At 36.0% G+C, this 27,166-nt stretch overlaps 1 protein-coding gene across 1 annotated transcript in view; it reads right to left on the reverse strand.

Moving 5' to 3' along the window:
- Nucleotides 1–859: 859 nt before the first annotated feature.
- Nucleotides 860–27,166, reverse strand: part of MYO5C (myosin VC) — a gene marked incomplete at its 5' end in the record, with an annotated part of 31,893 nt that continues 5,586 nt past the window's right edge. The window contains 32 exons of the mRNA XM_029086767.1: nucleotides 860–1,012; nucleotides 1,273–1,353; nucleotides 1,872–2,046; nucleotides 3,054–3,336; nucleotides 3,764–3,914; nucleotides 5,217–5,306; nucleotides 6,728–6,882; nucleotides 7,669–7,764; nucleotides 8,474–8,561; nucleotides 8,824–8,989; nucleotides 9,212–9,263; nucleotides 10,061–10,154; nucleotides 12,223–12,403; nucleotides 12,789–12,869; nucleotides 12,956–13,019; nucleotides 13,862–13,955; nucleotides 14,576–14,756; nucleotides 16,010–16,073; nucleotides 16,638–16,731; nucleotides 16,942–17,106; nucleotides 17,705–17,851; nucleotides 18,251–18,416; nucleotides 19,111–19,322; nucleotides 20,253–20,364; nucleotides 20,451–20,537; nucleotides 22,331–22,428; nucleotides 22,790–22,924; nucleotides 23,833–23,916; nucleotides 24,551–24,676; nucleotides 25,783–25,923; nucleotides 26,252–26,333; nucleotides 26,867–27,132. Of these exons, the coding sequence (XP_028942600.1) occupies nucleotides 860–1,012; nucleotides 1,273–1,353; nucleotides 1,872–2,046; nucleotides 3,054–3,336; nucleotides 3,764–3,914; nucleotides 5,217–5,306; nucleotides 6,728–6,882; nucleotides 7,669–7,764; nucleotides 8,474–8,561; nucleotides 8,824–8,989; nucleotides 9,212–9,263; nucleotides 10,061–10,154; nucleotides 12,223–12,403; nucleotides 12,789–12,869; nucleotides 12,956–13,019; nucleotides 13,862–13,955; nucleotides 14,576–14,756; nucleotides 16,010–16,073; nucleotides 16,638–16,731; nucleotides 16,942–17,106; nucleotides 17,705–17,851; nucleotides 18,251–18,416; nucleotides 19,111–19,322; nucleotides 20,253–20,364; nucleotides 20,451–20,537; nucleotides 22,331–22,428; nucleotides 22,790–22,924; nucleotides 23,833–23,916; nucleotides 24,551–24,676; nucleotides 25,783–25,923; nucleotides 26,252–26,333; nucleotides 26,867–27,132 (4,164 nt within the window). The remainder of the gene's footprint in view (nucleotides 1,013–1,272; nucleotides 1,354–1,871; nucleotides 2,047–3,053; nucleotides 3,337–3,763; nucleotides 3,915–5,216; nucleotides 5,307–6,727; nucleotides 6,883–7,668; nucleotides 7,765–8,473; nucleotides 8,562–8,823; nucleotides 8,990–9,211; nucleotides 9,264–10,060; nucleotides 10,155–12,222; nucleotides 12,404–12,788; nucleotides 12,870–12,955; nucleotides 13,020–13,861; nucleotides 13,956–14,575; nucleotides 14,757–16,009; nucleotides 16,074–16,637; nucleotides 16,732–16,941; nucleotides 17,107–17,704; nucleotides 17,852–18,250; nucleotides 18,417–19,110; nucleotides 19,323–20,252; nucleotides 20,365–20,450; nucleotides 20,538–22,330; nucleotides 22,429–22,789; nucleotides 22,925–23,832; nucleotides 23,917–24,550; nucleotides 24,677–25,782; nucleotides 25,924–26,251; nucleotides 26,334–26,866; nucleotides 27,133–27,166) is intronic.

Here is a 27,166-nt window from a genome sequence, read left to right on the forward strand (position 1 = left end):
ACCTGGATCATGACATTAATTTTATATCTGACTTTTCTACTATAATGACTGATATGAAAATCTAGACTTGTCTCTGCAGAGAAAAAAACTGAAATCTGTCTTCAGGAAGAGCACCCATGTCCTTCCCCTGGCTGAAGAGGTGCCTGGTGTGCCTGAACTGCAATGCCAGCATTCAGTGTGCCAAGGCAGCACGCCTACAAAAACAATGTGGGTTTGTAACAGCAATTCTCTTAGACTGATCTCGGTTCCTCAGTTTCAATGCAGCTATTTATATTGATATTTTTTTAAAAACAATTGTGTAAGGAGCTACCCTTCCCTCCTACTATTACTATAGTCTTTGGGAGGAACTGTTATAAAGACTTCTTTTATGAAAGGAATAAAGGTATAAGAAGTATAGAAAGGTGAAAGCTACTGTAAAACAGATCCAGTATATCAAGGCAATGAATACACTACCTTGGAAAAAAAATCTCTTGTTACAAGAACTGAATGCAAGGAAAATTGTAAAGCTGTAACATTTATCCCATGGCAGTCTTCCTCTCTGACTGCTGCTGACAGAGCACCAATGCAAACTTGTCAGATAAATGCTTTTCTTGTCAGGTTTGGGCTAAAAAACTGTATGGTTAGTTTTGTGTCCAGCTGATGATATAATCACTGTAGGAGTGTAATGAAGGGGGAAGAGTAAGAAAAGAGAATGAAATCACAAGCTGAAATTATTCCTACTTTTTAAGTCTTGACTCAAGAACAAGTTTTTAACAGTTTAATTCGGTGCAAGCTGCCGTACTATTCACCAGCTGGAGAAATGAACCATGGAAGTCTGCCTGTATACAGTCTCTGAGGAAATACCAATGCATTGGTTTTATTAAACCCTTGTGAGAAAGCCAAGTTTGAAGCTGCTGGGGACTTGTATCATTTCCAAGGCATGTGGGGAGGGGGTGAAAGGAAACGTCACTTGAAAGAGATATTTGGTATCGAGCATCAACTGCGGAACATCTTCACGATTGTTTAGCATAGCCTGAAATGATAACAGAAAGGGTAAGAAAATACTGTATTAAGAATCAAAGCAAAAGCAGTACATTGTTTGCTTCCCATTGCAAATCTTGCTTTCACATGATGTTAAGGAGACTTGTTTTGATCACTTCCAAGTGTCTAGAAGCTGAGCAACTTTTAGTAATAGTATGACAAAAAGGTCAAGTATAACTATGTAGCATCAAAAACTGAGCGTATGAAGTATCCTGTAAGTTGAATATGAGCAATAATAGTTGTAGCTCTTACCTGGACTTTACGAACAAATGATGGAGTCACCCTTTTCTCAAAATCATCTATTGGAGTGTATGAGTTGAGGATCTTAACTATCTGTTCAAATTACAAAAGATTGTTTTAGTGTGTCACAAAAAGTGAGAAGACTAAAAAAAGAAAGCATTAATATGACATCTTTATTGATATTTAATGGAAGTTTCAGTAAAGAATTTTACAATAAAAAGAGAATTTTGACTGGTCACCTAATGAGTTGTTACATATTTGATGATTGATATGACTCATTTCCAGAGGTGTCAGCAGGATCAAGGAGATGTAGGAAAAGCTGAATCAATTAAGGGAAACAACAAAAAAAGCCTGTGACAAATTAAAGAAAATATATTGTGGAATAAAAACAGAGTAGAACAAAGCAGGGAAGTATTCACCTCAAGAGCAGTTAAAATGCTAATAATCAAGAATAAGGAGTTAAAAACAGTTAGTTTAACAAGTGGTGATGTGGAATGCTGAAGAATGCTATTTTTATCAAATGAAAGGCCAATAGCTCTTTGCAACAAATTATTTTAGATAGCTAAGATTCTGCAATTGGTGTTGCCTGAAGAAAACAGATGGTTCATTACCTGCACAGTAGAAAGAGATGTGCAGTGTTCACATATTTCCTTGGCATCATCATCTGTGATCTTTTTGACCTGAAGAAGCCAGGCTGCTTGAGATAGAGGCTCCAAAGTTTCTTTGGCATTGCTGTTTTGAAGATTCTTGTCCTTAAGCCATTCTTCCAAGTAGCTGATATTACATCTGGGTTACACCATGAACAGACAAGCAAGTTACATTAAAGACTCTAAAGAAGGAATGGTCCTCTAATGCAGTGTTCAAATTCAGGTATTTTAATTTAAAAAACATACCTGTAGATCATAAAAATACAACAATTAATTACTTATTGATTGGTAAATTTAATCCCTTGTAGATTACAATTCTTATTATTTTTTTATTTCTTAAACCTTGGATAACAGAAAGCAAGTTATTAGTTTAGTGTTGTTTACAGGAAATTACTAACATATACTGGCACTGCCTACTACACTATAGCACTGTATGTCTTTAAAATATTCATTTGCAACTGAGCTTATACAGGAAATGAGAACAATGTTTGCACGTTACAAGGCAGGGCTGGGCTTATAACTGATGATGTAAAAGTTAAAGCAGCTTTCTTCTAGTAATATTCCCAGATGGGTCAAGGTTTTACTGATTTTCTTTCACCTTAGTCTGCAGACTGTCTAATGGAGAACAAATGAACTGTATCTTCTGCAAAACAGTTAAGAGCATGTTCTCTTGATGCTTGTAACAAGACAGGTGATGCCCAATCTAAACTCTCAAAGGCTCTGTCTCAGTGCCTCTCTCATCACAGAGCATAAAAAATGCAAGTCAGCTTTTGTATGTCTGCCAGCCAGGGGACGCTGCACCTGTTTACTATAATAAGAAGGAATTAAAAATACTATTCATCACATCATGAGTGAACTAGCATGGAAAGAATCCTAAACATGTCTGACTTTAAGCTCAAGACTGTAATTTTCTCTGTCTTTTCCTTCATTAGTATTTCCATGGAAAGAACAATTTGTAATATGTTATGCTGAGAAAGCTCAGCCCAAAAGGCAAAGACCTATTTTTTTCAAAAAGAATAAAAATCTATTAGCTATTTCCAGTAGAATGGTTACAGAATATCCAGTGACTTAGCAATAAGGACATTACAGAAAAGTGTTAAAAATTCATTCTCAAGCCACTGGTTGTTGAAACATTACTGGCCTTACCTTATCTGCATTCCTTTTCTACACGAGCACATGTCCTTGCGGAGGAAGAGACTATTGAGGGTGACAGCGCCAATGAGAAAGAAAAGCTGCTTCACCGCCTGCTTTACAAGCTCAGAGTCCAAGCCATTCTGGCACATAGTACTATAAAAATAGCTGAGTTGTTGCAGGATGGAGGTCATTGTGTAGGTATCCGTGTCATCTATACTAGAAGAACGTTTGCGGAACCCAGTAGGTTTCAAGCCAGAAATTCCCTGAAGACTTTCATACTCCAGCATGCCAGGTACTGAAAGACAACAGAAAGTAACTGATAAAATCAGCACCCCTAAGGCTCCTTTTAGTTATGTTTACTTAATTATTGAACAAAACCTACTTTCAGGGTATTTAAAAAGTTAAATGATACAAGAAAAGTAAGATATTAACAAAAGCTTCTGGAGCACACCAATTTTAAAAAGCCTTTTGTTTTTGTAGAATGTTGATTGGTCTGAAAGCACTGTCCCACAGCAGGAAACCCTGTGAGGGAAAGTCTTTCCAAACTCTGTGGGGATATACCATTTAGTGGAATTGATATGTGCAGAAACACACATGCAAGTACCCATAGGTATAAATAAACAGGAGAAAGAAGTCTGCCCCATCCTTTGCCTCCGAGTATAAGCTTTATTTGTATAATTCACAAGCTATATATAAGTCTTCTTAGGTTGCTGCTGTCTTACCGATCATGGGCTGAATGTTGTTCTCCATTACAATAATGAACTGGTGATAGATACGAATGGCCAAGTCACTAAGAATTTGTCTGTATTCTGAGAGATCAAAGTGCTTCAAACAGTTCTTATTCTGACGTGGAGTGTTACACTTCATAAATTCCTACAAGTTGTAAATATAATTCTTAGAAATAAAATAAAATTATAATTACAAATTGCTATTATAATGCAACGTATACATTGTAGTAACTCATTCCATCTCTGGCTGGATGCAGTCACAGAATCATTCAAAGCTATAGCTAATTTCAATGAATGCTTCCAGTTCTGGGCTTCCTGTACTTAATTTTCCAGTTCATGTTGATGCTTACTCTGTTCCTAAAGCCTGCTAAAGCCAAAGGAAAGACACGCATAGATTTCAGTGAACTTTCGAGCAATTCCTAGATCACTTAAACAGGAAGCAAACTCCACTCCCTTCCCCCTCCCTGGAAAAAAAAGTAAAAAGAAGGAAGAAAAAATACAAAATGCAGTTTTTAAACTATGTTGGAAAAAATAAAAATACATTTTATTGCTGCAAAGGAATCTCATTTTTGGACTTTTTATCAGGAAATTTCTGACTTCAAAAGTCTAGACTGAATCCTAACTTGCATCGTCTTGAATGTTCATTACAAATATAGAATGAAACTCTACATTCAGGATTCAGATCATTCCCTACTGCTGCAACTAAATTATAAAAGACTGTTATTAATTAAGTTTGAAACTTTTCAATTCTCCACTGCTTTTTAGATGTTCCCGATACGACCACAAGAGGGAGTATTGCTGTTTAGACTGACTCCATGGCTTTACGGTACCTCTTTGCTTTAATCCCGAAGACTATGTTCTTATGTGCCTATGCAATTTCTGTTCAGTCTATTTAAGTTTATAAAACCAAGCAATAAAATACAGTAAGAGATTGCAATTTAAAAGAATTAAAAATAATTTCTTATTTCAGGATAAAACTTAGCTTAAACAAGCAAGCTAAATAAGGAAAAAAAAGAGTATTTTATTGTTTTGCTCCCTTCTGGAGGTTTTCTTCTGTGATCTCATATTGGTAGCACTAGGTGTTTGAATAGTGACAAATATAAAATAGCAAAACTGTTTTTATATATACATATAGAACTTGACATCTGAAGTCCAGCTCACATTAAACCCCTGTGGAAGAGTTCAAATTAAGTAGCAGTTTCCATATCATATCTTTAACCTACTTCAGCACTTTAATGTTTCCTTGATTTCACTTGATCTGTTAGTTCTGTACTGTCTTATTATTTGTCTAAGACATATAGCACCACTGCAGAGCAATACGAATATCTAAGTATCTGGAAGGAACAGCAGTGAGCTGGTGAATAATTCTCTGTTACCACTATTTTTAATTCCAGTTAAAGTCTGTCACAAGTAAAGTAATGGAATTATTTGATGAAATCATTCCTACCTCCTCTCCACTGTACTGCTTCAAACAGTTAAGGAAATAATATGTATTGGAAAGCCAAAAGGACAACATCTCAAAGTCTTCTGCATGTTCCTGAAAATGGTAAGTAATACAATCTTATAATGGTATTGTCTCATGAAGTTCATTTAATAAGTAAACTTAAGACCATCACAGAACTGGCATAATAGAGCCCATATATAGTAGAAAGAGCATACAGCATCTGTAACATGCTAGCTGAACAAATCATCCCGTGTTTTCAAGCTAATATACACATAGCAAAGATCCCTCTTTTATCTGGTAAACACTGTTTAAGTCTTCTTAAATGACAGACTGACTAAATAAGTCTGAACCAAGCAGTTTTACACATTTCTATGTATAGCGTGTAGCGTACTGCAGGCTTTCCTGCAAAAAAGTGTGAACAATGCCTGTATACACAAAACAACGACGTATAAGCACAATTTAACTATGCATAAGTATGTTTTATTTTTGTTAGCTAAGTTTATAAGGGCAGCTAATGATAGAACAAGGGGAAATGGCTCTAAACTGGAAGAGGGTAGGTTTAGATTAGATATTAGGAAGAAATTCTTTACTGTGAGGGTGGTCAGACACTGGAACAGGTTTCTCCGAGAAGCTGTGGATGCCCCCTCCCTGGAAGTGTTCAAGGCCAGGTTGCATGAGGCTTTGAGCAACCTGGTCTAGTGGAAGGTGTCCCTGCTGATGGCAGGGGGGTTGGAACTAGATGATCTTTAAGGTCCCTTCCAACCCAAACCATTCTATGATTCTAAGTAGGCACAAGCTTTTCTAATGGATAAACTGTGGCATAAATTTGTTTGCGAACAAACTATAGGGACTCTCTATACAATAAATTCAACTGCATAAACCATAGTCCATTCCTGCCTGTGCTACAATGCACGGCTGGTGTTTTATTGCATTATAAATTGATGATAAAGCATTCACATAGCTGAATTTTGGTATGTAGACGAGACAACAGGCTATCAATTCTTTTTATAACTTGATTTTGTAAACTGGCTGGCAACATAACTTTAATCATTTGGGTACTAATGCTGCAGTACCAAATGACGTGTCAAAAAACCATTACACTAGTAGAACAGCAGTGTAAAAACCTCTTAAAATGCCAATATCCGCTGGCTGCCAAACATTCTAACCTTCGATTCTATCCATCTGACTGTTACCAGTGGTGAAGGCATGGGTGCATTTCATCTAATTAGCTACTCATTGTAAAATGTAAAATACTTGAAATTATTTTGTCAACGAGCTCTTCAGATAAAAATAATTTCTGTTAATGCATTCTGTGTTCAGCACAGTAGAACTTTACCTCGAGGCTTTACAGGGATACTACTATTAACTTCAAAAGGACTGTTGCTAATGATTATTATTCTAATGTAGGAAAACTAGCAAATGAAAGTGTGAGCACTTCCCAGGTACTATGAATGTGTCTTGTAAACCTTACATTAAAAATCAAAAAGTACAGTACAGCTAAACATCATTCCTACCTTAACAACTTGTTTGATGCCATCAATGGTTACATTCATGAAAGATTTCAGCATGTCAGCATCATTCAGATAATCTGCATACCTCACACACATGAATAGGATGTGAGCTGGAAGGCCAGGTATCATATTAACTACAACTCCACGTGGCTTTAAATCTGCATAAAGGAAAGTCATCAGGTTTATTATATAAAAATTCAACAATTCCATGTATCATTCTGAAACAGATAAGCACTCTGGGGTTTATTTCTTTAGTGACCAGTCACTTGATAATTGATTTACTGATTAATTGCTTGTTCCTGAAAACTTCTGTAACAGTATTGTTCATGCAAGAGTATTAGCTAAGTTTTCCAGAGTAATAGAAGAGTATTGTAGCAAATTCTAAGGTTTATAAGGGTACTGATGCACATGGAAAATTTGTCAGGTTTACTATTAGGTGTAACGTAAAAAGCTGGTTTGCCAGTAAGATTGATATTGTGAAGTAATTCAGAGGAAGGACAAAATTCCTCTACAAGAGAAACATGAAAGTACAGTTCCCTTCAGTGAAGAGAATGATATGGAAAGGACAGACAGGAGAGTAAACCGTCACATGTGGATAGAAGTCCAGTGACTTACAGACTTAGTAGACGACCAGGAAGAAAGTAAATTCAAGTCCCTGGAGTGCTCTTGAGATTTATAGCTTTACAAGTGAATAAATAATAAGAGAGATAATAGAGTCAGCAATATGTAGAGTCAGACAAATGATTTTTATGCAGATAAAGCACGTCTATATTTGAAGCAACTAGTAGTAGAAGAACAATATAGAGCCTCCAAGTCACAGTGGTGGTAAAAGAGTAGAAAAAAAGGCAACTTTGAACATAACTGAAACACAGGGCCTTGTAGTTTTTGTTGTAGTGTTAGAATATCACTGACTACTGATAAAACTTGAAGTGTTACTACAATACCAAGGATGAGATTCTGAATGATCCTTTCTTCATCCTCTTTTTTGTACTCCATCATTCCAATGTACTCTTTGGACAAAGCTGGCACATGAGCTTCAGCTGTCAAACACAAAAGCACTGTTACCTGCAAGCAAATGGCTAAGCCGATGTTCATGTTAGAACTACTGGAGAAAAGCAGTTTTCTCTGTAATAAACAAGAGTATGGGACCTGTTTACAATAATCTTCTTGGCTTATGTTTCCAAGCACGTTAAAGAACATTTATATTATGTGATTAGTTTCACTGCATTCAGCGGAATTACTTGCACTAATAAGACAAATAAATAGTAACAATACAGCTCTACATTTATGACCTCTGCAATGTTTTGAAGTGTATTCTGTAGTGAAGAGTTACTTGCTATTCAAGAGCTTTGTACAAACTAATTTCAAATCAGGAACCATCTGCCATTTGAAGGTAATGGAAGGAGCTACTCATCTGATGCAAAACGAACATTCTGTTGGCTCTGAGACAGTTTGTGTGAGGGTATGTATTAACTTCTGTTGACAGAACCCAATGCCCCTGGCTTAATCTTTTATCTTAAAAGTCTAGGTCCCATATGTGCCCATTATCTAGCTGGAAAAAACAATACAGGAAAGGGCTTTTATATAATTTCTGTTGATGGTTCCCTGGCACTTTTTTTTGAGGTTTTAAAATTTCTAACCCCATCCCAAACTCTACCTTTTTCTTTTTTTAAACATACTTTCTTTCCAACACACAATGAACATCGAAATCTGTATTAAAAAAAGATAAATCACGTAACAATATCTTACTTTTTTCAATAGTCTTGGTAAGAGTTTTGATCTGATCCTCCAATTTTTTTATTATTCTGTCTTTCATGTCTAGTTTTTCTTCAAGATCCTGTAATAATCAAAGTCGGTGAGTTCAGAGCAACCACTAATAAAAAAAAAATGTCTTCTACTGCTACATGTTATTGCCACAATTAAAGAGCACTATGATGTGCTTTTACATTTATTTGGTGGAAGAAACATGAAACTTTCCTATCTTTTTTTCTCCCCAAATGAACTGGAAAAACATCCTGCCCATACCATGAAACCATGATTTTCTTCCTTTTATCCTGCATTTCAGGTACAGTTTCTTAATGGTAGTTTCATTTCCTCACCATGTTTTCCACAGTAAGTCGGGTTGTTTCTTGCTTTATTTTGCTTTTTACTCCATCCTGGATTTCATCTTGCATCAAACCATTGCTCAGCCCCTCAATTTCTTGGGTTGTGACTTTCAGTCTCTCTTTTTCTTTCATGTCTATTTCATTCTGTCCCTCATTTGTTCTAAGAATAGATAGAAAGGAAGCTTTGTCTCTTATTACTCTCTCATTAAAGCATAGTTGTATCATAGTTTTCCATTACTTAATAACTGTAGAGAAGGCTGTAAGGCAAATCTTACATTGGATGTGGTACTTTAAAGAGTTTAAGTGACTTTGTTACCCCAGCTTATGGCAACTACATTTCTTACATTAAAGAAAGAAAAAAGAAATATATATATGTATTTACCGTCTTTGTGTTCTGTCCCCTTCTAGCTCGTAATGCAGCCGATTAGATAGCTCTTTCATTTTTTTTTTCAGTGATAGCAACAAAACCCAAAACAAAAGAAAAACAACAAGATCACATTTTCTTACTGTTCTGTACTAGCATTCAGTAAATTTCTTCTTACACTCATAGTTTTGTTTCATCTAATGAAATGGAATGATATGCCAGATAATGTATCAAAGAAATATCTGACTACTCCACACCACACGCAAGATTATATGGGATGGGGAATTTTGACACTACTAACTCCTTGCAGTTGGCAGTAAAACTACTTGCAAATTTTAAATGAATTGCCTAGGAAGACACTATAGTTACAGAGACTCAAAAATCTCAGCATAGTATGCTTTCCCAAATTAAGAAGAACTTTAAAACAAGCAAATTTAGCAAAAACTTTTCCCTCTGTCTCCCACTCTGAATTTTTCAACACCATCTGAAGTTCATCTCATTGAGTATGCCTTAAGTTCCAAAACATCTTTCCTTTTTATAATTGTTTCCATACTCCATTACACATATTCTTAGCAGAGCCCTACTGAATACACTTGCAGACATCCAAACCATAGAATTGAATGATGTAGAAATGTTTAAAAAATAAAAAATACACATCCTTGCATATATTTTATTCTTTAATAACAGAGATACAAACTACACATGTTTTTTCACCGTGTTTCTTCATTTCACTAGCAATAAAGCAAGTAATATAGCAATGAAGTTATCATGTAATATTGCTTCAGCTTTTAAAAATTTTAATATATATATATTTCATCATGTTCATCTTAAGCAACTGTAAGACTTGGGACCATACTGGTACTTTACCTTTCAACTTTAAAGTCTGTTCTTGAAGACGGTTTTCAAGATCGAATTTTTGATTTTCAAGTTCAGAAACTTGCTGTTTAAGATCTGGGATCACCTTTTAGAGAAAAAGGAGATTTGTGTATTTCAGCACCTTCCTTCTTTTCAAATGTCTGCAATAGTTCCTACGACACTGTAAGACCATCAACTGCAACTAGTCAAAGGCTGAGGAGACACAGTGAGGGAGTACTGCTACCTGCTTCCCTGACTTGTTCAACTTTTTTGGAAGCACGTGCTGCTGGCCCTTCTTATAAATGAAATAGTTAACTAAATGTTTGGACTGGCCCAGTACTGCCATTCTTTTGTTCTAGTTTAAAGGAAATTACACCGTGGCTTTAATTTCCCTAGCTCAATTAACACTGGAAAAAAGCTCAATATGTTATCAAATCATTTTTTAAAAATAACATTATAAGTAACTTTTTCCTTTTTTCAAGTTTGAAAATATTTTTTGTAGTCATTTTTCACTCAGTCAAATAATAATATGGTATATACTACCTTCTGGAATAATAGCACTTCCTTGTGTTAAATAGTACTAATAATTAGATTTTAAGCCTTGCCTGCAATTTGTTAGCAGCTTGATATGCTTAGCTGCCCTCTGGTGGGGAGAGCCATAAATCCCACAGCTGCTTGTTTTTTCACTATCAAACCACAGAATTTGTCAACCTGAGAGAGAGAAATAGCTTTAAAGAGGATTCTAAGAAAAAAAAGACGCTAATTTCTGTCCTCTGACTACAGGGAAAGAACGGAGTCACTAAATTCTGAACTTCAATGCCTCAGTACAATGAAGATTGAAGCTGGCTGCTGTTGGTTGACCCCGTTTGGCCAGCAGCCAAGCACTCACAGAGATGCTCACTCCTCCTATACCCCAACCCCATGCCCCAGCAGAACAGGGATGAGAATAGGAATAGCAGAAGCAAGAAAACTTCTAGGTCAAAATAAAGTCAAGATAGAGCCAAACACACCCTCCCTTCTTCCTCTACCTCAGTTTTTATAGCTGAGCATGACACTATATGGTAGGAGATATCCTTCTGATCAGCTTGGGTCAGCTGGCCGGGCTGCATGCCCTCCCAACTCCTTGCTCACCCCCAGTTTAACTTGCTGAGGTGGGGCAGAGTAGGAAAAAGAGGAAGCCTTAAAGCTGTGCAAGCCCTGTTCAGCAACAGCCAAAACACTGACATGTTATCAATACTGTTTTACCCACACATCTAAAATGGAGCATCACATGGACTGCTACAAAGAAAGGTAACTCCATGCCAGACAGACTCAGTACACTGTTACAACACTGACCCATAGAAAGTTACAGTATCACAAAACTGCTTTTCATTAAATCTGAAATACTGAAAAGTGTTCCACCAGAAAAAGATACAGCCTGCACAAAAAATCGCTAATTTTATTTTCTAAATTATTAGATGAGAAGTTTAAATTAGGTAAGTATTAAAAAAAGTACAGTGAGTTAACTTTCTGGTCACTGCTGAACGTCCAATTAATTTTTTAGTTAAAATTCTGTGTAAATAAAAAACCTAAGTAAATACTTGTTTCTTAATGACTTCCAGGATAAAGCTGCATATCTGTGGAAATTATTATACCCCTCAGAAGTCCCTCGCATTGTTGAGAAACTGCAAAATGCACAACTGAAATATTTGTATGAGCTCAGCAATGGACATCTTGGCAACATTTTGAAGTTCAAAACATATTTTATAAAATCTGAATGCTCATCCACATAAGTGTACGAGGGTCCAAACACATTCTAAGGACTCTCAGTGTCTCCCTAGCTATCAACAGCAGAAGGCAAAGCCTGTATGTGTGCTACACACCAAGTCAGAGCTTGTAAAATGGTATTTTGCCATTCTGTGATTAGAATCAAATCTCAGCTCAGGTTATGCAAAAGAAAAGGGAAAAAGCCTGTGAAGCTGCTCCAACAAGCTATACACTTGGACAATAAATTTGGCCACCCCCTAACACACTACCTCAGCATGTAGGAAAGAGCCTGTACAGATATGCAATCTTAGATGGCCCTATCTGTTCGAGCCTTGAGATTTCAAGGACATGACTGCAAGATTTTGAGGGCTTTGTGCCACAGACATATTTGGAATGTACTACTTTGCTTTAGTACACCTTGATCTTACCAAGTTTTCTGAAGTTAGCCTGCTAACTTCAAGTCGAATACCATCATTTATGTCATTTTCCTCTCGAAATAACTTTTGTAGATGATTAATATCTTGGCTAAGATGTTCAACTTTAAAGTTCAAACCTTCAATCTCCTTTTCATATATTTCTTTCTGAGACTGGAAATGACTTTCCAATACTCTGTTAAAAAAAAGGGAGAAAAACATGGCAGATGTAGTACGACCTCGATGCAATGGGTCAGGTTTAATACAAAGTGAAAACAAAATACTGTGGTTAACATGCAGACATTCCATTACATCACCTGTGCATTAAGGGAGTTGAAAGTCACACATGATCTCTCAGAGGAAACACATTTCCCTACTGACACATACACACTTATCTCAATGACTTAATAAAGGTTTGTTCAAGTGATTTTAAGCTGCTCAACCAGTCATACAATGTAGTGTTTGTTCATTTCTTAAACAGATGTTCAGTATTGCACTATCAAATTAGCTACTCACTGATCTTTCGTTTATCTTCTACATCACAGCTTGGAGTTGTAAAAACACCGAAGAACTGAACTAACCTTGTAGCTTTTTTCAAGCCCTCGTAAGCAAACCACAGCTCTCCATCCTCATTTAAGTGCTCCAAATCCTCCATAGAGAGCCTGGAACACAAGGCAGTATCATCAGTGTGCAGGTGAACAAAATGTGGTTTTTGAGCTTTTTTAGAGAGACCTCAGAACAAAATTACCTGCTTCTTACATCTTCAAAATCATAACTTTCAAGAAGCTGTTTTGTAACTTCTGACATCTTTTCTGGAAAAAAAAAAAACAAACCAGGTTTATTACATCAATCAACTTAAGTTTGATTATAAAAATCAAACCAATCTCTTCCTAAATCTACAAGGTTCTTTCCTGGTGCTCAGTAAATATATCTGTTTTACTACAAGACTATAATGAGGCACTTGCTTCTACTTCAGGCCATGTAAGGTGCACTAGATAGGTAAACCACCAATATTGTGTTTTTTTCCTAAAAACATCAGACTTTCAATGCAAAGTTACATCTTTCTGTTCTGAATCTGGACAACTGCTAGAGTTGTATAGATGATTTGTCATCTAGTGTTAGGTTACTACATTAAATGCTGCAGATACAGGTTTGATCTATGAGATTGCCAGCGCTGAACAAAATGCACAACAGTAGTGCTTCTTATTAAGTACCTTTTCCCCAAGAGAACCCAACTCAGCAAGTTATTTCAGTGTATTTGACATTTATTGGACCTAAGGCTAAACATGGGATGAATGAAAGCTAGAAAATATATTGTTTCCATATTCTTGGGTCTCTACAAGCTATTTGTTAAATTCTAAGTGAAGTTTTAAGTTATTAGTATTGACTTTTAAACATAAAGGAGAAACGTTTGAAATCAGAGTTTCTTCAGAGGAGTACCCCAGATCTCAGGATTCAGTGACCACTTTGTAAAACTCACCTGGTTTGTTGTTTTTTTTCCTTTGTGAGTAAAGGTATGAATAGAATGAAATCACTATGAAACACGAAAGGGAACTGGGTTTTTGTCAAAGCTAACGTGGATGAAACTAATTTAAACTGGCCTGGCTCACATTGTACTAGGTAAGTTCTCTGAATTATCTAGTGTGTAGCTTACCCCTCAATTCTCGCTTCTGTGACTGGGCCTGCTTTTCAACATCCAATTTTTGTGTCTGCAGCAGTTCAATTTCCTTTTGCAACTCAGGTATTTTCTGAATCAGACAAAAATCATAGACTGAGACAAGGACTGAATGACAAGGGCTGAGTATCAGTTAAATCATAAAGATAAAGATAATTATAATTAAGAACAAGTTCATATGGTAAAAGGCTTAAAATGTGTTGTGTTTAAAACATTTGGTTCTTGGGCAACAGAGCAGAACAGCAATGTGATTTTGTGAAAATGTATGTGTGTTTGCCATGGAACTGACTCAGAGAAAAAGATGTGACTTCACACAAATGTACTATTTTCAGGTTCAGTTTATAAACTACCTTTATGAAAAATCCTCATACTTTCTTGGAAAAGTAAGTATCAACTAATACTTTCTTGGAAAAAGGAAGAAAAGAAGATCCACACATTTGAACGTATAAGTATTCAGGCACAATTACTCTTCAAAATGTGCTTACTTCTGCGAGCAATAATTTACTCACACTGTGTACTACATAAAAACAATGCAACATAGCTGCAAATCAAATACACCTTATTAACTATAACTTCTTCTAAAAACACAGTGGAGATAAAAAAAATAGTGAAGATAATCTATAAATAAAACACTCACATTCTCTACTTGCTTTATCTAGCAAAGACTCCAAAATGAAATGCATCATAGTCTACCTGTGCTTGTTTTGTAAGTTGTCCTACTTCCATTTTCAAGCCTTCCTGAATGACAATTTCTTGCTGAATTTGATGTTGTAGCTGAGTTTTTTCTTCTTTCAGAATCTGAATTTCTCCCTTGAGCAATTCAATCTCCTTTTCATAGTCCTGCTTCTGATTTTGGAAATTTTTCTCAAGTATCCTAAACAAGACAACAAAAAGGTGGTTTTATTTTCCTACACTCGTAAGTGAAAGAGTGGGGCTTGTTTTTGTTTTAATTTTAATTTGGAGGACATGTTTAATAGCAGAAAACCTAAACAAACCATAATTCACTTGAAAATGCTATCCTACATCAGAAACAATCTACAAAATGGATGATAATGGGATGAGAGTGTCGATGGATTTCCCTACATCTAATTTACATACTGGGACAGAACTCAGGGCAGAATTGAGGTTTTTTCCACTTAATTAATTAAGATTAATTAAGATTAATTCTCTAACTCTTTGAGAGTCAGCTTACCTAAGCAGCGTTCCGCTGCATTTATGGCCGCAGTCAGCACTGAAGAACGACTCAGCAACAGAAAGCCCTGTGTCTTTCTTAGTAAAACACTGCAAGAAGTTTTTAATTTTCTACTAGTCCCTGCTGGAATGGACTGGCTTCCAACATAATATAGCTAATAAGCAAAGCAGAAAAACTAGCAAGTAAGTCCTCTTAGTATAGTCTGAATTTATTTGCAGCTGAAATCAGACTAAGCTAAAACACCACACAGCTTCCAACCCTCAGAAACAGTGACTGATTGCAGTCTTCACACTTCAGAGAACAGCAGTTATCTGGTACCTAAGGTTCTCTGTCTTATAGTGGAAAAGAGTTACTGGGAAATAAACACTTGATCTGAGAAAAGCATACTGCAAAGCAACAACCATTTATTGCTAAACAATAGGATTTTTAATACTGTGAATGAGATACCAAAGGAAAACTCTCACACCTCCCCCCCCCTATATTTTTAACCAAATATCCTTTACAAACACTGCCTCTCCTTCAAGCTGAATCTTTCAATTCTGTCCTTTAATATTCACTTCACAAGAACTCTAACTGGTAGGGCCACCAGCTGCTCTTCCAGCCCTGACTGAATTCTGAGGATATCTCCAAAGAAACCATTACGATCAGGGTTGCCTTTCAGTTCTCAGAAATCTGATACATGAAAGGACAGGAAACAGCAAAAGCAAGAACAGTGTCAAGTCTCTACTATAATTTCCTGCATGTGACTGACCCACAAACAAGTATGTGCTTTTCCTCAATGGTACATGAGGTACTTCGTACCGGCATTCATGTGCAAGAACACTGATTGGTACATAAGTGATGCGAGTATAACACATTTGCAGCAGAAGAAAGGAAGGCAGGGAAAGAAGAAAAAAATAATGCTGTTTCAGAGCAATAAAATTCAGATTCCATACATTCTCTGATTTTCTTCTTTTTGTACATCATTGAAGAGCTGCTTCGTGAGGTCATCCATTTTCTCTGTCAAAAAATATTTCAATATTTCAAAGACCTTAATGCAATTATGTGCATTTATTAAAACAGTATGACCACATTTAGGTTTCTTTTAATAAGAAAAAAATCCTTAACATATTTCAAGGCTGAAATTACTCTCTCAAGTGCCAAAAAATACTACAGTAAATTTTACAAGTAATGCTACAGAATAAAAAGGTTCTGAAACATCAAAGTGTTATTCATCTAAAGTATACCTGATCTCGTGCTGTGTCATTTGAAAGTAAATTCACAAAAGCAGTATACTAAAGGAACCAAGGACAAAGCAATACTTTGAAGGAATGCACGTGTATGAGACAGGAAACATAATAGGAGGAGAACTTTTGCTACTGAAAGAACAAATTTAATTTAATTATTAAATTTAAAGCATTTGCACTACACATTCTAAGCAAGAGAAGCTTAGGACCAACTTTAAGTTTACTGTAAATTCAGCATTTATATTGCTTTTATTTGAAGCTTTTACCTTTGCTGAAAACCCAACTTCACAACTTTCCCCCAATACACCTCCTTTAAACCTCCTTTTAGTTATTGTACCTTTCATTTCCTCAGTTTTTTCTTGGAGTTTTATTTCTAAGGTCTCTTTCTGTTCTTGTAGTTCTTTATTTTGATTCTCAAGTTTTAAGATTTTCTGTATACACAAAAAGTAAGCATAATATACAAATTACAAAGGAGGAAGAAATAGGTCACAGAAGGTCTTACATTTTAACAAGCATATATGGGCTCCATTCCTTCCCTGCCACCCCCTGGTTACTTAGTAACTTAGTAATTTGATAAATCCAGTAACTTAAAAAATTCTTTCAACTAAAATAAAAACACCCATATGGCAATTAAAATGTACCTGTTCACTGTCCTCTTTATATTTTTTCCCTTTCTCTTCATATGTTCTCTTCTGAGCAGTTAACTTTTCAAGATCTAATTCGAGTTTCTGAATTGTATCCATGTCATTCATATGAGTTGAAGCCAGACTGGTCAATCGTTCCAGCAAACCATGATTTTCTCTACTCTACAATGAGCAAGACAGGTTAAAAGAAAACAGAAAAATGCACACCTGAAACTGTTTAATAGAATTCTGAAGGAAGTGCCTGATCTATTTCTGCTCACCATCCTGTATCAGTCATGATTATTTCAACCAAGGATTGTTTTCATCAATTAGATTAAAGTTACCATCTTAAAGATTATTTGGCTGGTATAGCTCTCAAAAATAAGCTGCAAAATAAACATAATATGGAGTTCCCAAAAGTTACTAAAGATGTTGCACCAGAGCAGTATCTCACACATCCTTCATCCTAATACAAGTAATCCCATTCAGAGATTAGACAGACTACTTAAGAAACAGTAAAAAAGTTCACTGCAGACTCTTCTCATTGGCACAACTAACTCAAACATACAAGGAAACCCTGGATGATTCTTCCTACCCTGGATGTAGGAAGAATACTAGTGGTTTACTATAAAGGACCATAACCCTTACATATTCTCCTGTCTCGCCAAGTAAAGTATGGATATTGTAATTCATGTATAACTCCAGTCAGCATGAGAGCTCTGAATAAAACAGATATGATAAGAAAATTAGTACAAATCATAATCTGACTGGTGTCCCTCACCTGTTCTTCTATCTTTTTCTGCAGTTGCTGAACTCTGTAGGAAAGCTGGATATTCAACACAAACCGACGAATACTCTGAAATCTGCGCCTGGCAAGCCATGCACGGGCATATTTCTGAAGGATCACAGCCTTGTGTTCTTCAAGCATCTTTAAAATAAAATATTAACACCTGTCTGTAATTATCTGTGGCTCAATCAGCGTCAATTATAACATTCTCTGAATCCACGCACACTTGTAATGACAATGCTTCTTATGGAAGTATCAAAATACTGAAATACCCAGACTGCAGGCATTGAACCACTGTAGTAATCACAATAAATGATCTGCATCAAGTATAAACCAGACAGAGTTCTTTGTAGCTCAGAGATTAGATCGAAGCTACTGTGTACGAGGATTTTTACAGTAACAATGTAAAAACAGAGTAGAAGATACAAGAACCAGACATGCAAAAGAGAAAGTATCAGGAATCATTGCCCTTGTCTCCATCTTTCTTATAGAGCAATAGCTGTTTAAAGTTACTGAAATACAATTTTTGCTAGGTTGTACCTTACGGTATTTTTTTCTTGCTAGAAATCCTCTTGTATAAGCTTGAATTGTTACAGCAGCCACATGGATGAGCTGGCAAAGTCTACGGACCAGGTAACCCCGACAGTATTTCTGAATAATTATAGCTGCCCACGTTTGCTTCAGAGTTCTTGCAGTTATAGCTTGCCTTAATCAAAAGACAATAAAGTTGACTTGCATCACATTAGATTTCTCATACTCATTCCCTCTGTCAGCCTAATCACACACACACACACAAAAAGAAGCTACTGAAAACAGGCATCCACTATCTAAAACACAGCTTTTTCTTCAATCAAGTAAAAGAGAGGGAATTATCAACAATCTTTGAAATCTCTTCCACAGGAAATTGTTCTGATGGTCTCTCTGAAAATGTCAAAGCCTACATAGAGCCAACTTCCTCTCAGTCTGCTCTGTGAATGACCGGTGCAGTTTCTCTGCTGCGCAATCCTTGTTATAATTTGTACCCACTAATTTGTAGACCCTTGCAAATTGCTTTTCCTTTCTGCTACCTGATTCCTTCTCTGGTTCTGAAGCCAAGCAGTAAGTCCAAACCAACAACTGGGTCATTCATCATTAGCTAAGGACTGAGCTTACAGACAGACAGGCCTCTCAGGAATCTATAGATGACATCTGAAATCTGCTAGAGTACTTCTTCATGTCAGTTGAGTAACTTGAACATTTTCAAGTCCATAATTACAGTCAAGAAGAAACAATTCAGAAATGCAATCTGAACTGCTCTTTTGTAAAAATTACACTTCCAAATTAGTGTTGGGCATTATTTTGACCTTCTATATCCCTTCAGGCATGGTCTAACAGCAAATTCACTTATCAGCCAAAAGTACCGTACAGTCCGCTGCCCCCGGAAATACTGCTGTATTGTAACAGCTGCTTGTTTTACGCGAAGGAACTTCTTCCGCTGCAGCCAGCCGCGAACAGTCTTCTGGATCGTGATGCATGCGTGTCTCAGTTTATCCGACCGCCGTTTTTCTAAGTAAGCAACCTGTCCTGCTCTGAAGAAAATTTTTGTTCTCCCAAACTGATACTGGTTATGATCCTGAAAAGAAAGTAATAGGTATATTAAGTTTATAGTTTATTATTGTAGACCAGACACTCTCTTCTTTTTATAAACTGTCACTTCAGGCAAGCTCTTCTGAAATTACGTGATCTTGCTCAATAAGAATATCATCTCTGCCTTCTTTGTAGACAGGAGTACACGGGGGAAAAATACACTTAGCAGGAAAGAACCAGAGAATTACATCCAAAAATTGCAACCTAGTGATCCCAAAGGGAACATCTGGACTTTTCATCAAGGCCTTGAAAGTAACATCTTCACTGCCTCCTACAAGTCTATTTCCTTGGGCTCAACACTACCTTTTGGTGCACGTCTGACCTTGAATCAGCAGGCTATGTGAGCAAAAACTCAGAGGAGAAGCTGCTTTTAGCTCAGGCTTGCACCCTTGGCCTGTGCCAGACTTACATTGCAAGCACGCCTGCATCTGGTCTTATACATCCCTGAGTCTGAATTCAGTCCTGACATGCTGACTTGAATCACAGGCTGGACTGGGACCAGCCCCATCACTACAGACTTGTCTAACAAATAGGAGCAATATGCAAAATAGCACATTTTTAGAAGAGTTCTCCAATATGCTGCATTCCATCATCAAAAGCCTTCTTCTGTGCGTAAACTTTTAATACTTGACAAATGTATGCCATTTACTGTTCACTGGTTTACAAATATAGGTAGAATATCTTCCTTTTTACAAATGAAGATATTAAGCACAGCGAGGTTAAATCATCTGTCTATGGCCACGTCACACAAGGTTATTGACTCACAAGCCTATGTGCAATGCAATAAAATCAGGAAAGACAGTAATAATGGAAATATCTTTGCTATTTGAGGAATGAGATACTTCTCTTGGCAAAAGAGACCTTTTATTAATAATAGATGCTATAATACATAACGGGTCAGCACGTGCAAACTAACCTGGATTAGCCTCTGCAAAACGATCTTGCAAATCTGCTTCTTATCATTTATGGAGAGTTCCTGCTGTGTCATAAGAATGCTGTAACGGCTGAAAAACTCCATGTAAGTCCACCTGGAAAATGAAAATTTAGCAAATGCAATTAATTTAAGAGATAACCAAGTATTTTTTGACATTTGGAAGCCCACTGCCCTCCCTACCTGGATGGGTAGCTCTGTGCACTAATCCGAATAGTTTCCAAAACACCACATGCTCGCAGTTGCTGAGCCACTCTTTTTGAATCAAACCTAGAAAAGCAAAGTTATATTTTACATTTTTGCTGGGTTTGGCATGCTATAATAATTATAAGCATTCTACTAGCTGGATTTCTATTTCTGCTCATGGGATTCAGGGCTCCCTACTTTTTATATGGTGTTTTACTTGGTTTTTTTTAATATGTGATAGGGAGTATCTGAGTTTTCTTTTTCTGCCTCAAAACAAATGGAAGACTACATTTATTTTTCTCTTATGAAAAGTCCTGTTTCTTTTCAACATTAACTGTGAAAGCTCATATCACCAAGTGGCAAAGAATTATGCCACTCTCGGCACAAAACATACACAGAAATAAATTCTCTCAGCAGTCTGTTGGGAAATAACCCTCTCTGGTTACTCTTTAGCACACTGATTATGAATAAAACAGGATTTACTCATGAATATCCAGGTTCAAGATTATCAACACAAGGCATGGAAAGACCCTTTCCAGTTCTGCACCAGAGCTGATATGCCCACAGAGCACTATGCTACAGTTGATCCAGTACTAGTTAAGAGATCCCTGTGGCCAATGGATGACTGTATTGTTCTTTCAAACTTACATTAAGCTCTTCTAGTCTAATGCAGACACGTTTTTGTATTATCCAAGCTATTTTCCCCCCACATCACTATTACACACAATTAAACAGCGACATTTGTAATATGTTTTGCATGGACAGATTTTGTCTGGATTCAAGAAAATGAGCTAACACATTTTATAAAATTAATTTAGAATCAAAGTTTGCCTCTTCCCTCCTACTCAGGTATGACAAAAGCTTTTATTTCATTTGTGTGGGAATAAAACAGAATATGCCTGAGATTCCTACCCTGCTGTGAGAAAGATCAAAGCACAATGCAAAACTACTGCCTGTAAAGAAATCCTTAATATACAGGCAAGAGAGGCAGGTTCGGAATCTTGCTCTCACTCTAGCAATGACTGAGCTCTGCGGTGCCTGTGGTCAGGCTCACGTGCCTCTGCCCCAGGTGCTGCTGCAGAGACACAACCCTTCGTGAGGTAACGAGAATAAATTTGCTTTTTGCATTTTATCCATGGTTTTTGTGGTTGTTCCTGCGTCCTGCCTGTGTTGGCTCACACAATTTGTCATTACACGACCGTCCAGCTAAAAGCTGTGTAACTGAAACTAGATTCCACATGTCTGTCCACAAGCCAGACCCACAGCTGCATGGAGACAAACTCCTGCTTACAGTGAATGGTTATCAAGCTAGACACAGGAATTATGCAAACTATCTGGCGTATATGATTGTATTATAACATTAAAATGACATAAAATTGTGGGAAAAAGCCAAGGTGATGTTAAACACTGCTCATACCTTTTCTGACTTCTAAAACTCCTCTAAATATTTCTGTGGACAAAAAGGAAGTTCACAAAGAAAATGGCAGTGGCTTTTATTCCTTAAATGTTAACTGGTGCTAATCCATACTGTACAAGAGCAAACACACGCAAGCAAAATATTCATCAACTTAAATCAAAGATGGATCATCTTTCCCCTAAAAATGTTATGACAAATACACAAACACTAATATCCGACCTGAAACATTTTAGGATAATAAAGAATTTTTAAGGTATCAATAACTCTTACTGAATGATTCTATTTTTCTAAGGTAACAATCTTTTTTTACTTCAGCCAGCTCAAAAGGAAAAATATGTTCTGTATGGGAAGTTGTTCAACAATAACAATTTAGCTTGCTGACATGTAGCTACTGTGAAATAGAAAAATACTCTTTTAACTTTAAAGGTAATAAAACAGCTCACACCACTAATGTACTTACTCAAAAGGCAACTTCTCATCATTTGGCTTTATGCATCGTACATAATGAGGAGTGGTTGCATTGAGTGTCACCATAAGTAAAGACAAAGAACTCCGGAACTAGAAAATATCAGACATAACAGTTTTCCCAATGAAATATTTACAGCTAAGAAAGAAGTAAAATCTTAGGTTTTTTAATTCTTTACTGGGTTTTGGGTGGACACTGGGAGATTTTCCTAGAGTTTAGATCTTAAACGCAGGAAGTTTAATAATCCTGCTGTACCTAAAAGTCTCCTATATATAAATTAAACACACCCACTCATACCCAGACCTGGAGCACTGCACTGTGGCTGGCTCTTGCTGTACTGAAAACTGGATAGTCCACTGTAAATAGTAATAGAATACAGCACCATAGTCTCAGACTGCCCAGTACACTTCCCTGAAAGCACGAGCATCACAGAAGGGCACATTTATCTAGTACCTTACTGCCAACAGTCATCCGGAGTTGTTTGTTAGGGGACTTGAGAACAGGTCTTGCAGATCTGATGTTTATAGTTGAACTGAAAGGTGAAACGGACACTGGATTGTCTTGAAAAAAATTTGCACACAGATGAAACTAAAAGTGTGGTGAAAGAATCACAGTTAAATACTGTGTAACTGTAATAACATTTAAATAAAAATTACACCTACTGTAAGGTAAAACACAAAACCCATTCATCGTAATGCTTAGGCCAAGTACTGCAGGACTTCAAACTGGATCTTTAAGCCACAAACAACAACTGAAGAAACAGTTACAACAATCCCGAGTCTACTGTGAAGCACTTCCACGTTGCACAGACAAAACCGAACAACTGCTAAGTAGGTCTGCAAAAGCTACTTCAGTAAGAGCCAACATGGACATAAATACAGAACAGAGTTAAAAATAACACCACTTGAGGTTGTATTTTCACAATATTTAATTTAAATTAAGAATCTGGTTTTTGGTCAGATTAAGTTAGCTGCTTCTTCATAGTAATCCTGCAGTCTCAAGGCTGTAGATCTGAAAGGGACAGGGCCTTCCAGCAGGTGGGAAACGGCAGGCACTTATAAGGTATTTGATGTTTTCCCTGCCCTGGCATTCTCTTAATCTCTTTTGAAGAATAAACAAAGACAGCTGTTAATGAAAAACCACCTATCAAAGCTATATGTAATGACTATAGGGAAAAAAAAAAAGTGAATTGTTCAGTTTCAAGGATTCCAAGATAATATTCAAGGGAGATACTAAGAAAACAAAAAAAAAACCCAAACCATAACTAGCAAAGTAAATGTACATATAAGAAAAAGTTGAATACTGTGTTTTTCCATCCTGTACATTATTTTGACGTTAAAACACCACTTGTAGAATATTAATAAAAATGAAGACTAAACTAATTAATTCAATACAGTAAAAAAATCTTTTAATCATAATGAAACTTTTAAAATCAGACCTGAATGAACTCCAGTAAAATCAGTTATTGAGAAAATAAATAATTACTGATCACAAACCTTGCTCTCTTTCAAGATCTCAATCAATACTTCATGTACTGTATCTCTGTTTTTTTCCAGAAATCCTTCACATTTATATTCTACCTGTACAAATGGGTGAAATTGTTAACTTTTCAGCAATATATTAATAGCTTGTAAACCAGTAATTTTTATTCTCTAAGCTGTGGTGGCCAAGAGGTCTTTATTAGTCTTAGACACAATGGCTGAAACACTGCTTTTACCAGTGTTGTTACGGCAAGCATACATGCATGCATACTGCAAACTGAGAAGCAGGACAAACTCAGAATTCACTATCAGCTGCAATTTCCTTCTGCCTTCATCAGGAATTTCTTCCCTTCTCTCTTCATTATTCTATGATTTCAAATCAAAACACCAAAAAAGGAATACGACATTTGAAATGTAAACTACTGAAACTAAAATGTGTAAGGACTACAATCTTAACTATTGTATTTACACATCGTACACTTTTTCTGTCTCTTTATCTTGAAAGTTTATTTTTATACTCTCAAATTCATTAGCTTCAGCACTTCTTATGTTTAAATGACATGTTACAGGCAGTATTACCAATAAATAAATAGTACTATATATGGAAGATAGATTTTTTAGAAGTTCCAAGCAAGTGTGGTTAATATTTCCTCTATTTTGTAAGTTCGTTTCTTTTCTAAATGAGTTACTGCCAGAAACAGGGTGAAATAATACTGGGTTGTTTACAGCCTACCTTATCAGCAAAGTGTTGAATGATGAAAGATGTGTTTGACATCCGCGGCTTTTCAAAGAGTGCGTTTTTATTGACAAAATTATTATATAGCTTTTGAAGCCAGTTTTCATCTGTTCCATGAGGTAACTGTAAAAATAAGAAGGGCAATAATCCCTTTAACAAAACTCCGCTGGACTGTTAAAAACAGCAAAACTGCTTACTATCAGTAAATTCTGTCTGAATAATGCGCCTTCAGTGAGCAAAAAGGCCTGAAAACAACCAGGTTTTGTCTTTTCAGAATAGCCAGTGGCTCCCTGCAGCAAACCATTTTAAAAATTAATTTAAATTAATATAATTAATTTAATATTAATTTAAATTAGAGTTAATTCTCTGATGAGTTATAAATAATTCTGTCCTCAGAGGATGCTACATGCAATCAGAGGACAATCTGATCCCTGAGAATGCTAATGAACAGAATAACAGATAAACTAATGAGTTTGGGAATATTCCCTAATTTCTCCCATAGTATTGTATGGTTTGGATCCTGAGAAATACAACTTGCCAGTACCACCAAAGCACCTTTTACAGATCATTTTAAGAGCATTCACCCTTCCCTGCCCTGATCTTCACTAACAAAGCTACCTCAATAGGTTTGGAAGCCTAAGGAAAGTACATACACGTAGAACAAAAAAATACAGATTCAGAAATTGCTACAGTGAGGAGAGAAGCACAGAGAAAAAAAAAAAGGAGGACTAAACAAGAAAAAGCAGAGGCAGGTTTCATGCATTCAACAAGAACTTATGAAAAATGAAAGAAAGACTGGGGGTTTTGTACCAAAATTAGTGACAGTCTTGGAGACTGGGCAGTCCAAATTCAAGCTCAGAGCAAGACTATCACCAACAGGTAGTAGTTGCCAAGACTACCACCAACATCAAGTTGCCATTTGAACTCAAATCAGGAAGTATCCAAGGATGGGGACCCCTCTGCTTAACCTGTTCCAGTACTGCATTACCCTCACGGTGAAGAAATCTAATTGCTGGGTTAGATGCTAGGAAAGAATCTAGCTTTAGGTTCTTAATTTTACAAGATAAAAATAGACTTAAGTGGCTTACAATTAAAATTACCAAATAGAGGGCAAACATTAACGTTCTGTTTATGATGAAAATACTCTACTTCCCATTTAAAAGGAACAAAATATGGATTAAGCCACAAGCTTTTTTATGAGCTCATAAATACAACAATTTTTAAATTACCAAGCACTCTTCATCCAGAAGTTCTAAAATTCCCATTTTAGCTTCAATAAGGTCAATGACAGGTTGGTTGTCATAGAAGTCTATTAAAGTCCATGGAATATCTTCCTTCATATATTCTTCTTGTTCAAGTTTAAAGACATGCTAGATATGTGAAATTTATGAACATGTAAGCTTACAATTAAGGAAACAAATATACACAACATGTGCATGTGTATGATTGCATATATAAGACAGAAACAAAATATTTATATATTTTGTAGTATAGTATATGTCTGTCTTCTAAGAAAATAAACTCAAAAATTTTCATTTCTATATATACGTATATATTAAAAAATAAGATATTTTAATCTATTACTTCATAGCCATTATCCAGAAATATCCATTACTCAAATACAAATAGCATTTGCTAATATCCATCATCAATAATCTCAAAACAAGATAAAGAACTCTAACAAAAAAAAGAACATACCAAGTTAAACTGCTGCTGAAGTTTTTCATTAGCATAATTGATGCAAAATTGTTCAAAACTATTCACATCAAACGTTTCAAAGCTGAAACACATCAAAGAAGAAAAAAAGTAAGGTGATGCAACAGTATTAGAGAAAAGAAAATCCCTCGACCATTTAAATACAAAAGGTAGCATCACAGAATCATAGAACCATAGTATCCTTGTAAGACTTCAGAGCTATCCTAATATTTCTAAGAAAATTAAATAGCCATAAGACTAATGAAGATGCTAAGGCATTTCAAAACTTCCCTAGAAGTTAATGTTACCAGACATAACAGAGCCAAAAATCCTCAGAGTTAAATCTAAAAGTATCATATCAAAATTAAATTTAAACCTCACTTACAAAAAATACTAATATTTATAGTTGCTGAACATTTCCACTACTCTGAATGCTAAAAAACTTACATGACTATGACCTACTAGTAAAACAAATCCCTCCAAATTCATCAGCAGCATAAACTGAAAAGTGCCTCTTATCAACTTCAAAGAAAAGGCCCAACTGAAAGTAAATTTGTTTCTTTCAGAGACAAATTTACCCAATTTACAAACAAAAGTTTGTTTCAGAGACATTCTTACCCATAAATGTCCAAAACACCGATAAAAGTATGTTGTTTTCCAGGGAACTGCAAAGCTTGGTTAATTCTTTCCACAATAAAGTCAAATAAATGAGAATAGATCTTCTTTGCCAGAGCATCCCTTGCATTAACAGCCTGAGCTCTTGTCATTGGCTTTATTACAGTCTCTGAGGTAGTGATAATCTTTCGGTGGCACAACCATTGTGCCATTTTGTCACAGTTTAAATCCAGAAGTTCACAGAATATATTGAGATGTTTATCTTCCAGCTTTAAAGAAGATAAATAAATATTATTACATTAC

The sequence above is a fragment of the Antrostomus carolinensis genome, unplaced genomic scaffold (assembly GCF_000700745.2).
Source record: "Antrostomus carolinensis isolate BGI_N321 unplaced genomic scaffold, ASM70074v2 scaffold36679, whole genome shotgun sequence".
Taxonomy (NCBI): Eukaryota; Metazoa; Chordata; class Aves; order Caprimulgiformes; family Caprimulgidae; genus Antrostomus; species Antrostomus carolinensis.